Source organism: Cyrtonyx montezumae, unplaced genomic scaffold (genome assembly GCF_038088225.1).
Source record: "Cyrtonyx montezumae isolate F1298 unplaced genomic scaffold, pur_monq_1.0 scaffold_6, whole genome shotgun sequence".
Classification (NCBI taxonomy): domain Eukaryota; kingdom Metazoa; phylum Chordata; class Aves; order Galliformes; family Odontophoridae; genus Cyrtonyx; species Cyrtonyx montezumae.
Genome location: NW_027072067.1, coordinates 15,936,014 through 15,952,338, shown reverse-complemented (window position 1 = coordinate 15,952,338; position 16,325 = coordinate 15,936,014). Strand labels below are relative to the sequence as shown.

At 49.6% G+C, this 16,325-nt stretch overlaps 1 protein-coding gene across 1 annotated transcript in view; it reads left to right on the top strand.

Annotated features, from left to right (window-relative positions):
- The first annotated feature begins 1,796 nt into the window (after positions 1 to 1,796).
- RYBP (RING1 and YY1 binding protein) overlaps positions 1,797 to 16,325 on the top strand; it is a 30,363-nt gene continuing 15,834 nt past the window's right edge. Inside the window, exons 1-3 of the mRNA XM_065749887.1 lie at positions 1,797 to 1,822; positions 1,944 to 1,995; positions 2,815 to 2,940. Of these exons, the coding sequence (XP_065605959.1) occupies positions 1,964 to 1,995; positions 2,815 to 2,940 (158 nt within the window). The 5' untranslated portion in view covers positions 1,797 to 1,822; positions 1,944 to 1,963. The remainder of the gene's footprint in view (positions 1,823 to 1,943; positions 1,996 to 2,814; positions 2,941 to 16,325) is intronic.

Genomic DNA, 16,325 nt, shown 5'->3' with positions numbered 1-16,325 from the left:
CCAGTTTGTTTTCATATCCATTTCTACCAGTGGTCCAGGTGCGTGGAAATACCCCCATGCTCTCTGCACAGGGCTCAGGAGCTGGGGCCAGGCTACGAGGGCTGCCAGCGGGGTGTGCCTCTACTTGGGGGGAGGTGAGCACTGGGGTCGGGGCCCCGGCTTGTTCTCTGAGCTGGAGCTGGAAGCAGGAGCAGGGACGGTCCTCCTGCAGCTGAGAGGGACCTCAGGAAAGTGGCCGAGTGCAGTCGGTACCACTGAGAAAGTGCCATTTTGTTGTGCCACTTTGTTTAACGCAGAGCGATGGCAAATGGCTGTGACAGCAAATGGAGCTGGCTGCTCCCAAGCTGAAGTTCCAGCCCTCTTTGCCTTAGTGTGCTCTCCTTTGCCGATGTTGTCCCCAAACACGTTGCTGTTGTGGCCATAACAGGAGGCACTCACACAACAGGCCGCCGTGCCCTGTGCACACCGCCGAGCTTCTGTTCCCACACACGTCCCCGCAGCAAACACGGATGCTATCATCTAAAAGAGCAAAAATGTTTGGAAAACAGCAGATGCAACGGGAAAATGACACTTCCTACTTGTGATAATTACACAACCTTAGCTCTGCCCTCAGAGTACATCTGCTTCTTGCTGTACTGCTCGGGAACTCGCAGGGAGAGGGCTCTGCACAGCCCTTACGTGGGGAGGGGGGACTCAGTGGGCAGCGGGGGTGGGATGAAACCTACTGCTTGTGGACGAGCGCGAATGGCTGAAGCCTTGAAGCAGCATTGTGCTTCTGTCCTGCTGCAGTAAGAGCAGATCCTTAAGTCCGTTACGTTGGTTTGCTTCCTAAGCAGCAATTTATTTCTTTTTTAATTGTTTTTGCAGGCTCCCTGCTGCACTGTGCTTCTTGCCACGGTGACGTGCGCTCTCCACCGTTAGGAGATGCTCCTGGGCTTTGTCACCTCTGGAACAGAGGGAAGGACACTGGAAAAAGCCACCCACCCTGCAGGACTTGCACTCAAAGAGCTGAACCAACTTTTCTCTTCATGTGATGATGTGGGAAGGGGAGAAATGTGCTGTCCTGTGCATCCACTCCTGCAGGGATCTAAGCTCTACGGATGGCTGGAACCATCACAAACCGGGGGGTCATCGCCGTCCTCCTTTCCCCCAACGCCCCTCAGGAAGCTCGATGTGCAGGGAGTGTGACAAGGGCCTGTCGCGGCTGTCCCCTCGGACCACCACAGCAGGCCGGGGGCTCGGGGCTGCCTTGGGCAATGCCACTCATTGCCAACTCAGGAGTTTTGCCTCTGTTGGAGCTCATGTACGGATCGGCACCGGATCCGCGAGGCTGACGGACTGCGACCGCGCTGCCAGAAGACTTTAAGTCAAAGCCGTCTGCGCGCGGGACCCAAGGAGAAAAGCGGACACTCGAGGGCACTTTGTGAAGCCCTCGCGAAGCTGCCCGGGCTCGGAGGGGCCCCGCGGTTCCTCCGCCGCTGTCCCCCGCACCTCCGCGAGGCGGGCAGGGCCTCTGCGACCGCCCCTCCCGTAGGAGCCCCGCGAGGGGGAAGGGAAAGGGTCGCGGTGAGCTCCGAGGGGGCGGCGGGCGGAGAGTCCCGGGGTGCGGGGGGGGGGGGGTCCGGCGGGGCAGGGCTCGGGGGCGCTCCCCGCTCAGTGCCGCCCCCATTGGCCGCGGAGCGGCGGAGAGCTCCGCCCGCCGGAGCGGCGCGGGGAGGAGGAGGAGGCGGAGGAGGAGGAGGAGGAGGGAGGGAGCCGGGCTGCGCTGCGCTGCTAGTCTGGAGCGGAGCCTGGCAGCGGCAGGAGCGGCGGCGGCGCGGGGGTGAGCGGCAGCCGGAGCCCGCCGGCCGGAGGCAGCCCCGTCCCCCCTCTCTTCCCCCCCCCCTCCCTCCCCCCCCTCCCCTCCGCCCGCCCTCCTCCCTCGCAGCTTTCTTTGTGCGCAGGGCAGGGGCGGCCCCGATCCATGGTCATGGGCGACAAGAAGAGCCCGACCAGGTGAGCTGGGGGGGGCGCGGGGGCGGGCGGGGAGCGGCGTCTAAGATGGAGGGAGGAAGGGAGGGGGACCCGGCCCGGCGCGGCGCTGCCGTGTGCGGGGATGGCGGCGGTAGGCCCCCGCGCTGCGGGCGCGTGGGGCGGGGGGAGCGGCGGCGGCGGAGGGGCGCCCTAAGATGGAGGGACGGAGTGCGGGAGGGGCGGCCCGGCCTCGCCTCGGCGCCAGGTGCGGGACTGGGGCGGGAGGCGGCTAAGATGGAGGGAGCGCGGAGCGGGGGGGAGGAGGTGGAGGAGGAGGAGAAGTGTGCGCGGCTCTCCCCGCCGGTGCCGGGCTGATCTGGTGTGAGAGCAGCAGCCATGGCGGCTCGGCTCGCACACGCACTCCCGCCCCGCACACTCACTTCTCCCAGACAAAGGGAGATTTAACAAGGTGGAGGCGGCGGGCGGGCGCCGAACACGCCTCCCGGCCTTCCAACTCTCCGCCACGCCGCCCCTCCGAAAAAGGAGGGCCGGGGGGAGACGGCCCCCGCTCAGCGCTGCCCCCGCCCCGGGGCTCGGGGCGGCCCTCCCGGGGAGCGGAGCGCTGCGGGCTCGGGTCGCGCCGCGGAGCGAGCGGAGAAAGCGCTGGGTTTCGGGGCTCTGTAATATGGTTCCTAATGTGTGTGTTTTCTTTCTCTCCTCCTCTCTCTCTCTCTCTCTCTCTCTCTCTCTCTCTCTCTCTCTCTCCCCCCTCCTCCTCCTCCTCCCGCTGCTTTTCTCCTCCTCCCCAAACGCACGCATACACACACACACGCACAACACTTCTCTCTCTCCCTCCTCCAGGCCGAAGAGGCAAGCTAAACCTGCGGCCGACGAAGGCTTTTGGGATTGTAGCGTGTGCACCTTCAGGAACAGTGCTGAAGCCTTCAAATGCAGCATCTGCGATGTCCGGAAAGGCACCTCGACCAGGTACGCCGCTCCTCTCCGGATGATGATGCTGAGCAGTTGGTTTTCATTGCTCCCTGACACCGGTTGTGTGCCCCCCTCCCCCCCCCCCCCCGCGATATGCTCCAGCTGTCCCCATTTGAAATAGTGTGGTTCTTAAAAATTCTCTTTCAAGCGCTTAATTAGCCCCAGGAAGCTTGTTCCATGGCTGTGGCAGCGACCTGAATCTTTTAGTTCTCTGCTTTTCTGTTGCTGTTTTGAGAGAGAGCTCTTAAAGCTCTGCAGGCAGCCAGGAGTGCTCAGGTGGTGTTTTAGGGCACCTGGCTATTTGAGGGGAGGCATACCTGTGTGTTGTGCTGGAGTGACAAAAACTGAGGGTTGAGAAGTGAGGAGGGCAGCAGCTGGGACCAGAGATGTCAGCAGGGCACAGCTCCCACGCTGAGGTGTTGATCTCTGCCTGTTGTCACCTGGAAGGGATTGGCTGTGGTGGGGATGAAGCGCATTTCGGAGTGCTTGAGCTGTCAGCTCTCTGACTGCCTTCTGCTGAGTAACTTTGTGTGGTTGTGAAGCTGACATGGAGTGGTTAATCTAACTCCTCACCCCCCCCCCCCCCCAGTTGTACTCTCCCAGTTAGCTGGTTCAGAAAGTTTGTTCTGGAAGGACCAGTTGGTGCTAAAACAGGCACATGGTGCTCTTCTTCTGTTTTGTTGTACAGCAGTCTCCTGATTTCCTCTTTGTAAATGTGCGTATCCCAAATTGGGTTTATGTTACTCCTCTCCATCAGGGCAGCAGTCTGTCAGATATGCCCTGTGGGAAGCGTTGTCCTTTTCCTCCTTAGGATGAAGCAGGGTGTTGGGGTGCTGCCACGGGCAGGCTGTTCTCGTGAGTTGGGTGTCTTGATGGGATGGGCAGAGGAAATGACGGTGTTGCTGTTTGCCTGCTCTTTAAGCAGCCTGAAGTGGTGGTGTTTTTTAGTGCTTTTGGGCCATCAAAGCTCTCTGAGTTACAGTCTTAGGATGTGGTATTTGCTGTGCGTTGATTACAGGTAGCTCTACTATGCCGAGATACCAAACTGTAAAGTTCTTTTATGTCATTGAACGCAGTGCAGCTCTCGGGACAGCAGCACTCTGTACGTGCGTAGATCTGATTCTTCTCCAGCTTTGTTCAATCTTGTTTTGTCATGCAGCTGAACCTTCAAAGCATGCTTGAGTGCTGTGGGTTTCTCTTCTCTTGGCTTTACCTTGATGCAGGTAAAACACGTTGGTCCTGCAGCTTTTGGTGTGAAGTGTGCTGCTACAGCACACTGAGCCCTGCAGCCATCAAGAGCACAACGTGGGGTATGTGCAGAGTGTTTGTAGGAGGGGAGTCCTGACAAGGTGTAGGAGTCCACATCGAGCGTGACTGGTATCATACTGGGCTGTTTTCATTTGGCTACCATACTGATGCTTGTTTGGAGAGCAAAAGCTTTATTATTTTTTTTCCTCTTTTTTTTTTTTAAGTGAGAAATTTCAAAAGGTTTGTTGAGATAGTAAGAAGGTTTTGTCTTCTAGAGGGCTCTTCAGAGGGAAAGCAATTGATGGTTCTCGTTAACAAGTACAGCCTTACTTGCAGATGTGATCCACGGGTCTGCAGTGCTGTATGTCTGTTTAGTTTTTTTATAGACACTTATGAATGGCTTCTAATTTTAATTCATTTAATTCATCAGCTTTCTATTCATTTTTGCTGCTTTCTAAATTGCTTTTGTTTGTAGAATTTGAGAAAGTATTTTAAATACTCAATGGACCATCATGCCTTCTTGCATATTTATGTCATTTATGACTAAATATGAAGTTCACTCACAACATTCAGTTGTATGATGGGAAGGACAGGGGCCAGAGCACCCTGTTGTGATACTGCTGACTGTTTCTGTGTGTGATGAACAAGGCTGGGAAATTCATCAGAATTTCTTAAGTGAATGACTGATGTAAGGAAACTGTGTGAGTTATGATTGATAATTTATTACCTGAAGCATGATGAGCTTGACTTCTGAGTTGTAATTTGATGAGTTGATGACGCTTACCTCCATGTGAAACTGCCCTGCATCACTAAGGCTCACTTTGATAACGCTTATCACAAACATAGCCAGTGCTCTTTCTAAAAAACTCGAGTGGAGGGAGAACATCATAGATACAATGAGGCAACTTGTTTTCATCAGATCTTAGTGGGAAATTACAGGCTGCCCAGCATTTCTGTGAAGATCTGATACAACCTGTTCCTCCTCCATAGAATCAGTTCTTTGCTGTAGAATTTCAGCTGACGAATATTCTCCTACCTGAGAACTAGTTAGGCCGTAGCTAATTTTTACTGTGTGTCTGGGTTCTCAGGCTTGATCTGATCTCTGTGGTGTGCATGGGAGTGGGGCTGGCAGCCTCGGTGAGTTGGACTTTCTCAGCTCCAACTATCCCCTTTCTGTTGGACTTCAGAAAAGGAGCTTTAATAACAGTAAAAAAAAATGCAGAGCGGTTGCACGAAGGTCATTCTAAGCCTGTAGTACTTACTTGAGTGTTGGATTTGATGTAGGGTGTCACTGATTCACTTTCCTCAACTCTGTTCTTGCTTTTTATGGTTAAACTTCACTTCTGTGTACTCCAGCAAGTATGTTGAGTGTGGAGCACTTCTGTGAGGACAGCAGCAGAGATGCAAGCTGTGTTCTGTGCTACAGCATCCAGTTCAGTGAGGTGACAGTTTAATTGGCCAGCTTGGGAATGAGTAATGGCAACGTGCTTGCTGGGCTTTGCAATCATTTTCTTTCCTGGAGGTTTCTGCATTGGTGCAGTGGCTCAGGAGCTGCTGCTGTCACCACTTCCATGTGTGCCATGCTGCTCGGGTGGCTGCTCTGCTGGAGGCCCTCTCCTCCTGAATGCAGAGGGATGGAATTAAACTGCTGCCGGGAGCTCTGCTCCACTAACACACGTTCCCTTCCAGTGCCCTTTACTACTTCAACATGGAAAGAAAGTTTACTTTGGATTTCCTGAGAATGTTAGGCTGTGTTTGGCCTTGTGTTCCCTGTTAAGAGGAGCTGTACATCCCTGTGTGAGGTGTCATGACACTCTCACTCCCCTTCCCCATTCTTTCTCTCTTGGTTCAGGGTTGTTGTGTTCCTCTGCACTTCTTGGAGCTGCCTCTCTCCTCCAAGCCTGGCTGCACAGGGTTTGCTTTAAGTCTTTAAGTGGAGTGGGATGTTACTGTATTTCACAGAAAGAGTTACTGTTTTTGAAGTTTTCCTTTTGGTAAACATGTCACCAGTGGTGGTGGAAGCTTCTCGTGTTCCTATTTGTCTGATATAGGATAAGTGTTTTCACTGTGTGAACTTTGTTTCCTCCATTGTAAAAGTGTCTTGATTACAGAGAAACGCTCTGGAAATCATCACCTGAAGATGCGGGAGCAGCACTGAGATGTTTGACTTGCAAACTAAAAAACAAAAAAAAAGACTTTATATGAAAAAGACAAGTTGCAGTGTCTGTCTTCTGGAAGGCCTGCATTTAGTAATAAGCATTTCTGTGTATTTGTTGTTAGTATCTGTGTGTACCCAAAGCACATGGTCTGGAGATCAGCATGAGCTGATTCAAGTGTACGTTTCATTGTGGAGTACTCAAGGAGTGTATGTCATTGGGTTTTCATTCTTCTGCCATCCCTGTTCTATGGAGGACAAGCTTTAACCTATTCAGTACAACTTCAAAGTGAATTTTGTCTTGTCTGGATGCTGGCCTTCACTCCCCATCACTTCTCCAGGAGCTTGTTTTGCACACCTGCAGTGGCAGCGCTCACACCTTGCAGGATATAAGACACTGCTGTGCCCCATTGCCAAGTGCTTTCCTGCTCTGTCCTCGGGCTGGGCTGACCAGAATAGACACCAGATAGCCCTGCTATTCCTGGAATGAGGAATTGCTTCTGATCCCGACCTCTGCAGAACTGAAGCATGCCCTGCTTATTTGCTGCCTATTAGCAGGGCTGCTCTTTTAAAAGTGCTTACTGGTGTGTAGCTGTGGTGTAGGTTAGAAACAAAGTGGTTTTCATTCACTTCTTTAATGTTAAATATTTCACCCACATTAGGGTGGACTTTATTTTGTCATCATATCTGGCCTTTTATGTGGGTTATTCTCTATGAAAATCGAGTATCTGCCTCTTCTGGTAAAAAGCTATCATGGAATGGAACTTGATGCTTCTGCTCTAGAATATTAGCTTCGCTGATTGGCTGTTAAGACCTGTGATGAAGTCACCTCTGCTTGTCCTGCTGGTGGCTGAAGTTCATTGGCAGCAGGGTGGTGGTGGGGTCTGTGTGAGTCCAGAACCTTGTGGGTCTGAGGATGTGTCCCCTCATGGTCTGACTGCTGGAAGTGGGTGAGAACAGCATAGTTCTGCCTCGGTCGTTTCAGTTGCTGGAATTCATGATACGTGTTTGGTAAATGTTTGCTCACATGCAAGGGGTTCTTCAGACCTCAGTTTTCTCGTATCTTATTTACCAGCATTGTCTGAAACGGATTGGCTGTTACTTTCTGAATGTGTAGGCGAAGAGCACTTTTACTAGGTTTAGCAAATGCTCAGTGGTGTGGGAGCTAAAAATAGGAGGAGCCTTCTGTGAATCTAGCATTTTACAAGCAGAAAATGCTGATTGTTCACAGCAAGACCTGAGTTCTCAGGCTGTGGTTTGGTGATACACCACTTGACTTTGTGACTTAAGTTGTTGGACCTCAGATGCATCAGCCAGCATCAGTTATAAACTGACTGGTACAGATTCAGCTGCTGTTTTAACCAGCCTAGAGTTGGTCTGTTAGGCTCTGTCTGAGCGGATGAAGCTCTTCAGCTGCAGATCATCTATTATCTGTCATCCTGGTGCAAGCACAAAACTGGCATAGGATCAGGCTCCTGTGCCTTGGCAGCTGGGAAGGAGTGAGAGCTGTGTCCTGGTTTGCTCTTTGCTGATGTTTGGGACCAGCATTAATGATTTGGTTCCCCCGATCCTGGATTTGTTTCTCAAGCTGCAGCACTTCTGGGTTCATTCCACGCAGGGAGGATCCTCTGTTGATGTGCAGCATCTTGGGATAGCTCTGAACTATAGTCTTCATGTTTGTGTACCTGAAGTGTTGTAGGTGTCAAATGCCATGGGTGCTGTGTTAGCTGCTGGGGCTCACTTTTCTTCTACTCCTTTTGCTCTTGAAGATTACGGTTAGGGTTAGTGTGTTCAGTGAGGACAAAGTGTATTGTAGCTTCCATGCAGAATGCCTGTTTGAGTTAAATGATTGCAGGTGGGAGGGTTTAAAGATCTATCCCTAATTTCTACTGATAAATGGTGGCACTGAGTGTGTTAATCTGTCACTGATAACACCCAGTGTGGGTATTATTTATTTTCTCCTTCCTCTATAGGCTGCTTTTTTTGGAGACAGGAATCCAAGTCAAAGCATGCATGTGCATGTAGGAGGAGAGAGCATGCGGCTCTGTTAGTGCTGGGCTCCCTGGGACACTGGGCTCCTTCTCTGCAGGTCCGCATGGACAGCTTGTAGGCAGAAGAATGCAGGGCGACTCTCTGCATGCCTTCCTGACATTGAGTGAATTGTTTCTTGCTCCTGCCAGCTGCCCATGGAAGAGGTGTGCATCTGCAAGTTCGGTGTGTGGGTTTTGTGCTCTGGTGTGGCTTCATCGAGCACATAGAACCAGGTCTGAACTGGAAATAGAAAAGCTTTTCTATACAGGGCTGCCCTGAGGAAGAGGTGGATACAAAGAGCAGTTCTCTGTGGACACCTTCGACTTGTGCAAGATCTTGACTTACTGTCTTGTGCTGCATGTTCGTGTTCCCAGCAACCCTTGGAGCTGCAGAGCTCTATTGGGGCTGAGTTATTAGGTCTGTGCAAACAATGCGTGTGACCCACAGCCCCTGAGGGATGAAAGGTGTCAGGCAGTGTGCTGAGGGCTAGATGAGTTATTTTGGTTGGCTTGCTCCAGCTTTTGTGCTTGGATGGCTCTGCCATAACTCCAGGCTAGTTGGCTGCAGGCTATGAATCAGGTGTCCACTCCGCTTTAGGAGCTGGAATTGCACAGCTTTGCTGTTGTTGCTGCAGTGCTGGTCCTCCCTGCTCCCAGACTTGGAGGGGCAGGCAGTGGCTTCCACTGGTAAGATTCAAAGTTGTCGTTGCCTGCACAGAAATATGGCAGGAGGATGAGAAACAGGCTTGGAGGAGTGCTCCTGTGTTTGTTGGGCAGAGGACGTGCTCTCGGCGTTCTCCATTACGTGCAGGTCTTTTTGTCTGTGTGATCCTTCCTTCCAGGAAACCCACTGACCTATTTTGTGGGCTCTCAGATGGTTCTGTAGGTTAGTGGGTTTCACTTCCACAATGTAGGTCACTTGCAAGGTGCGTCGGAGTTTCGTAACGCAGCTCTGACCTGAAATCACATTCACACGCACTATAGATGTGGCTGCGTCCTGCAGCTGTGCTCTTCATCTCTTTGCACTGCCCTCCTTCTTCCCAAGGCAGAAGGAGAAAATGTAGGCATTTCCAGAGGGAGGTGATCTTTCAGGAAGGCTTAGGAGCATTTACACAGTGTGTGTGTTTCAGCGCATTGCTGTTATTTGCTGCTTCGTCTTTAATTAAGACGTGGTTTGAAAAAAAGAAAGCAGACTACAAATACTGCAGATTGCATTCATAGTGTAAGCAGATGTCAGGATTACAGAAGGTGACAGTGCCTACGTTCTGTGTGTGCAAGTTCTTCTTGGAGGTTGCACGTGCTTTGCTTTCCTTTCTGTTGGCCACAACTCCATTTAAACTTCTACTTACGTCTGGAGGTACGGCCAAATCCTTCGTGTCATTCTTCCCATAAGCCAGCTGCTAATTAGGAGTGTGTTCTTTGTAGCAGAGTGCTAATTGGGATGCTAACAAATTCGCTGTCAGCTGAGCATTGGAAGTGGTGTGATGCTGTGTGGCTCAGCCATAAGGCATCGCTGCTTGCTGGACTGCAGAGGGGCACATCTGGGACCCTGCTTATTTTGTAGTAATAGGCCGTGCTGGAAGAGCAGGGGAAGAGGGGTTGAAGCAGACTTGAAGCAGGATCCTGAAAGTTGGCAAGAAGCACACTGCCTGGCTCGAGGTGCTGCCCTGCGGTTGCGGAGCAGCCCGTGCTGCAGGGCTCAGACACACACATAGCTGTGTGCTGCAGGAGCCTTCTGATCTTAAATGGGTTTTAACTTCCTGACGCTTGAACGTCCTGAAGCTCACACTTTGCAGCAGTTTGCTGAGAGCTGAAATGTGCCATATTTAAGCAAGCACAGCGTATGCTTGGTGTCACTTGCTATACGGAGGTGCAGACTTCCATAAAAACCTATCTGCAGCTTGATGTCTGAGAGTGTCTGGGAGCTGCAGAATCTCCAGCTTTAGGATCTTGTCTGGTTGGTTGTCTTGGAATCCAGTGGCAGTAAACCAAGCCGGTTTTGGGTTCTGTTTAGGGGTAAACAAGGAGTAAATGTTTGGACGTGTTTCCCGAAGCAGAGTGTTCTTTGGGATCTCAGAGTGATGATGGATTGCCTGTAACACGCAGAGGTGCTAAGTGAGACAAAATATCTCGCTGAGATAAAGCTGCCTACTTCAGATTTATATTGTTGAGTAGACAAACGTGAGACTGATTATAATCTTGAAATACTTTTCCTGAGCTAAATTATTTTTGTGCGGGTGGAACGACGTCTGGGTAATTCATGTGCAATTTAACACAGCCAAATCACAGAGGTGGATGGAGGATGCAGAAGTGCTGTGTGAGGAAGGTGGCCAGAGCTCTGTGGGGTTTGTGGGGTGCGTGGGTTAGCAGGGAAGCTGTTAATTGAAGAGGATTCCTCCTTTCTTTTTATTTTTTATGTTATTCTGGATGTGGTAGAGAAATACACAGAAGGATGTGTGTCATCTCTGACTTCGTTCAAATGGAGGCAGTGTCCCTGGGGCTGTCCAGGCAGGTGTGGCACTAAGGGATGTGTAGTTATGGGCACAGCAGGATTGGGCTTGGGGATCTTAGAGATCCCTGCCAACTTCAATGTCTCTGTGACTTGTTTGCAGGTGCCAGTGGGGATGTGGCATTGGGGTGATCTGAGTCTATGTGAAGGGTGCTGGGAGTCACCTTTGGGAAACGAGCACACTGAATGTCCTCAAGCTGCCATTCTTTAGTCTGTCTGGTTGTATTTGCTGTCTGCTTGAGCTAGCCCAGGGAATTTATGCTTGTGCTAGGTGCTCCATCCATACCTGCTAAGGAGCTGTTGGAATGGGGTTCTGCTGCTGTCTGGGAAGTGAAATACTGAAAGAGCAAGGGCATCTAAAAGTGGCTGCACAGTAACAAGGGAATAAAGTGGCACTAATTTACCTAGGATACATCTTCTGCAGTGAGATACTGTTGTCAGCGAGAAAGGCATTTTATGATCCAATCAAATGTGTGTTCTGCTGCACATGGAGTTACGGTGTGAAATTGTCAGCATTGCTGGCACGGACTGACCGAGTGCCCGCAGGGCTGTGCTGTCACAGAGGGGCTGTGCCCGTGTGACTGCTGCAGTCCTGGCTGGGCAGAGATGGGAGGTGTGTTCAGGCAATGGGATGGGCATGGAGCTTCGGGGGGGCAGAGCTGCACTCCTAAAAGCTGCTCTCCCGTTACTTGTTAATCCTTATTATGGTATATGGCTTGAATTGTTGGTGGCTTTTCCAGTGGTTGGTTTTGGTCTTTAGAAACATCAAAATGTCTGTGGGAAAAATCCCCAGATGGCGTTCTTCCACTCTCAGCTGTGGGCTCCAGTGACAGTGTCACCATGTCTGCCAGAGGTATTGAGGAGCATTGCTTGGGGGATGGGGTGCGTACAGCTCGTAGGGGGGCTAAGTTCCTTTTTGGAGGATTCAGGTGTGTTACTGAAGACGTGAGGTTGTCAGAGCTGCCTGGTTTCACATGTGGGACAGCAGTGAGAGGCACACTATATCCTGGGTGTGGGAATGTGGCACTCTGGGTGCAATTAAGAATCATTAATTAGAAGCACTTGTTGCCGGATGTGACTCAAGTTGGTTGCAAGTTGCTTCACTCCTGAGGTCAGGAGGATCCCTGTGTTCAGATGGTGTCCCTGGGGCTGGGGTCTCTGCGTGGGGATAGGTGGCAATGCCAGAGCTCCAGCTGGGATGTCTGCAGGTTCATTAGCTCATTTATTTACAATCACTGCTTGAAAGCACCTCTGTGAAGTGAGAGAGTGCCTTTACATGCAGAAGTACAGACCTAGGAGTGCCTCTTCTCCACTGCTTGGTTGTATCACCGGGTTGAAACACGCTGGGAATTTACACGACTGCGCTGAGTCTGCTATTACTCAGCCAGCATTCAAAGTGATAGTGAAACTGCATCACAAACAGCAGCTTTCTGACCTGTGTGAAGAGGGTGACGTTTTTTTCCAGTTACGCATTAACCAGCAGATACAAAGTCAGCAGTGCAGAGTGGTGGAACATCCGTGTGCGTGCCCAGTGCCTGCTTTGCAGGCACACAGATGTCAAGCAAGGCGTAGGAGATGGTGCACAGTAAAGGACCTGCTGCATTCCTGCACCAGTTCTCAGTTTTTTTTCCTAAGGGACAGCACCTAGCACTTGCTCATTTCTAAAAGCCTGCCACAGTGTGGTTTCCTTGTTGTGTTTTGTTACACGGAGGCACGTGGCATAAGGAGATGCCTATTTAGGCACAGGTATGGGAACGTGGCATGCTGCTGTAAGGAATTAGTTTAATAGCAGCTGGTGACTGTATTTCTGAGCATGATAGCTTTGAAATGTCACGGTGGTTCGACAGGTAGGTGACACATGTGGTTGCAGCATGTCCTCTGAATCATGTCCAGGGACTGCAGAAGTCAGGGCAGCACATTCCTGGCAATTGCAAGAGCAGGGTCTGAGGCAGATTCCTGTGAAGAAAGGAAGTAAGCTGGCATTAAACTGAAGGTGTCTTTGGTGGTCTTCCTTCATTCCAGGAGCTTTTTTTTTTCTCCTGTAGCAATGAATTGTGTTGTATGAAGCCCTAAATGAAGCTTCAGGGACAAAATCTGCTAAGCAGAGACCCCTCTCATTGCCTCGGTCATCCCAGTACCCTATGAAATTTGAACAGTACTGAGAAAAACTTTGGATTTTATGCTTCAGCATTTATATGCATGTCAGCAGCAGTAGTCTAACCAAGACCAAACAACTCCTTGTTACTCCATGGGAGGAAACAAAATGCTCAGTGCAACGTATTCATAAAATATTGCAGAGCCATAATTCTTGATGAGTCTCATCTGTCCAAAGTTTATTCTTTCTGCTGCCGACTGAGACAAGCTCTTGGTTTTGGTGTTAGTGTACAAATTCAGTTGTCCCCTTCCACCTGTGCTCATGTAGATCAAGAAGATGATGTTCCTTCTGCTGTGCCTTTGTTTGTTGAGCTGGCAGGTGAGTTTTAGCTTCAGCAGCTCCAAGTAAGGCTCCTCTTAAAAGGATTTCTGGCTCAAGGCAGAAGTTTTCTTACCCCTCTTGAACTACTGGGACTGTTGTGTTTTTTGAAATCCTATCCATCTCTTCACAAAACTTTTACAAGTACTGCTTGAGTCATGTATAGCCTGAAGAATATCCTGGGGATAAAGAGGCTTAAATAATCTTTGCTTGGGCTGCTCTGTTGTATAGCTTATATTGTACTGAATGCATGGAAAGGACTGATTTCTTTTTCTCCAGTGCCTTACTGTTACTCTGAGTCTGAAGCTGAGCATTTACCTTAGAGAAATTTAGTGGGCTAAATTAAGGAAGGTGTGCAAATGTGTTTTGGTGTAAGCTTTTCATTGGTGATGCAAATGTTGTGGATCTCACTTTTCAAGCAGTTGTCAGTTATACTAGCTGAAGTCTTACAAGTCAAATGGAATCCTATTGTAAGGAAAAAGCTTTCTGATTAATAACTACATGAGTGGATACATAATTTTGTTTCACTAGATTTCTGAAAAAGCGTTGCATGTCTTCTGTGGTTGATAGCAGACAGAGCAAAAATGGAGAGATATCGACATTGCTTTTACTAAAAAGACGTCGGTATTCTCCTAAAAAATCAGTGCTGACTTCCTGCTTATGGATGTAAAGATGAGTTTAAAACTGAGCTTGTTATTCTGCAGAATGTAACTTCTTGTGCTCAAAACATGCAACAGAAGCAATCCCATGAAAATCAATTAGAATAATAAAGTACAGCCATTGCAAAATAGCATTACAATAGTTAAGTAATTATCCCATTGCATGACTTAGCAAGAGGGATAAATAATACATGTGGAATTGTGTTGGAGTTTGTGAGCAAGGTTGGTGCTGGCAGCACAAGGAGGAAAGAGTGCCGATGGAGCTCCTGCCAGGAGAGATCTGATGGGGTGAAGCCTTGTTGCCCCTCAAGAGGGGGCAAAACTGACAGTGTTTTATTTTTTTCATGCTCATTTTGAGATAACTTTCAGGAAGAAATCTTCATAGTGCCATGTTTTTCCTCCTTGGTGTGTCACGTTGGAGAAAAGGCTTCGGAAACTTGAGTGAAGTTTCTTGTTGAACTGCTCCTGGGAGTACTCAGGTTGGTCTTGAAGGGTGATGTGCTCCTTCCTGGGTGGGAAGTGGTCCCACTCATGTGATACTCAGCTCTGCCAGCTGCAGGAAGAGGGAGCGAGTGAAGGGACAGGGACTTAGTGGCACACAGAGGTGGTGTGGTGTCTGCTTTTGAGGCTCAGCTGCCAGGACAGGGTATGGCTACTGGCTGGTGCCATCCCAGGCCATGGAGCAGCACCTCTTGGTGCCTTTCTCATTCTCCTCCCCAGTGCCCTTGTCATCAGCACAGGACCAAACCAAGAATCCTGCTCGGTTTGGATCTGTTATTTGCCTTTGCGTTGCAGAAGTTTTCCTTTATTGTGTAACGATGGGTACTACATAAAACAGCTCTTCAGGCTGAGGATAATGAGTGTTGTGTAGTTGCTTTTTTGAATAGAAATTGCAGGGAAATTGTGCAATGCCTTTGTGTTATATGTTGCTGGTAGAGCTGTGACAGCCCCTCACCACTTGTGTTTTGGGGAAGCTGAAATGGTCATTGAGATTTCCCCAGTAGCTGCTCTTCTGTGACAAGCTCAAACGTGAATGTCCTGAGGATGCAGTGATGAGAATGCCAAGCTGCTGCTAAAGGAGTCTGATAAAAGGTTGGTGTAATTGTGCTGTTTGCTTACTTCAGCTGTCTAAGCCCTTGCACCATACTCCAAATATTAATTAATTGAAAAAAGAGAGTAATTATCCTGGTACATAACTTGATAAAGGTTTCTAAAATTGGCACCTTAACGAATGTATTGATTATTTCAGAAGTAATTCCCACCTCTTAAAAGAGCAGCTCAGTGTTGGGATGCAGTGCTGCTGGGCGTGCTGCAGGCCTGCCCTCCACTTCTGGGGCTGCGTGCGTTCCCTGTGTCTGTGTGTTCAATATTCACTGTCACTGACCTTGGATAATTAAGAAGTCTGCTGTTTGGAGGAGATAAATGCCACTTCTGTTTGGCACATGACTGATTAGCTCAGCTGTGGAAGTGTGGTTTTCTGTGCTGCTGGCAGGATGGATGCTGCCCTGCAAAGCTCTGCATCGCTGTGTGCTGCAGGGCTGAAGCTGTGGGTAGAGGTCTCCCTGGGCTCCAGCACCTGAACCACTCACCGTGGGCCTCCTTTCTCACTCAAGATGCTGTGCTCCACTTGTCCTGGCAGCATCACTCAGAGATGAAGGTGGCTAATAGCTTGCTTTTCTGTTTGTCTGTTTTTCTGGTCTCTTCTTAGTGGTATAGAAACCATCTTAGCAGTAGAAGCAAAGCAAACCAAAGAATAGCTTTAGAAACACAACTGCATCCATGCCAGGGTATTTTAGCTGTTGTCAACTTCCTTTACGTTCTTGAGAGACAGAACAGTGGTGGCAAGTAGTGTTCTGCTGGGCTGCTTTGTTTGCACCCAGCAGGGCACTGTCCCTGGTGGGATCTCTGGGTGTGGACACCCTGGAGGATTGGGGATGACATGTGCTTCTTACAGACACTGCTAGTGAAGCCAAATCTGTAGCCTTCAAAATCTGGAGGACTTTGTAATCTTCCCCCCTGCGAGGGTATTATTTATTTGGGAAATTGCATAATGCCTGTTATGCAAGCAGTCTCTTTTCAGCAACTGTTTAAAGTGTATTATAGAAAAAAGTGGTTTTTTTTCTATGTTAAATTCAGGCTTTGAGTGGCACAAAATAGATTGCACAACTGGAGTGTTTTAATGAAGAGAAGCTTTAATGAAGCTTGTATTCTATTTATAACAGGAGTGAAGCAGTGTAGCTCTCACAAACACTCACACCTGTTTCCACAAAGAAGTTCAATTCCCACCATGCATCCAGTTCTGAGAAAC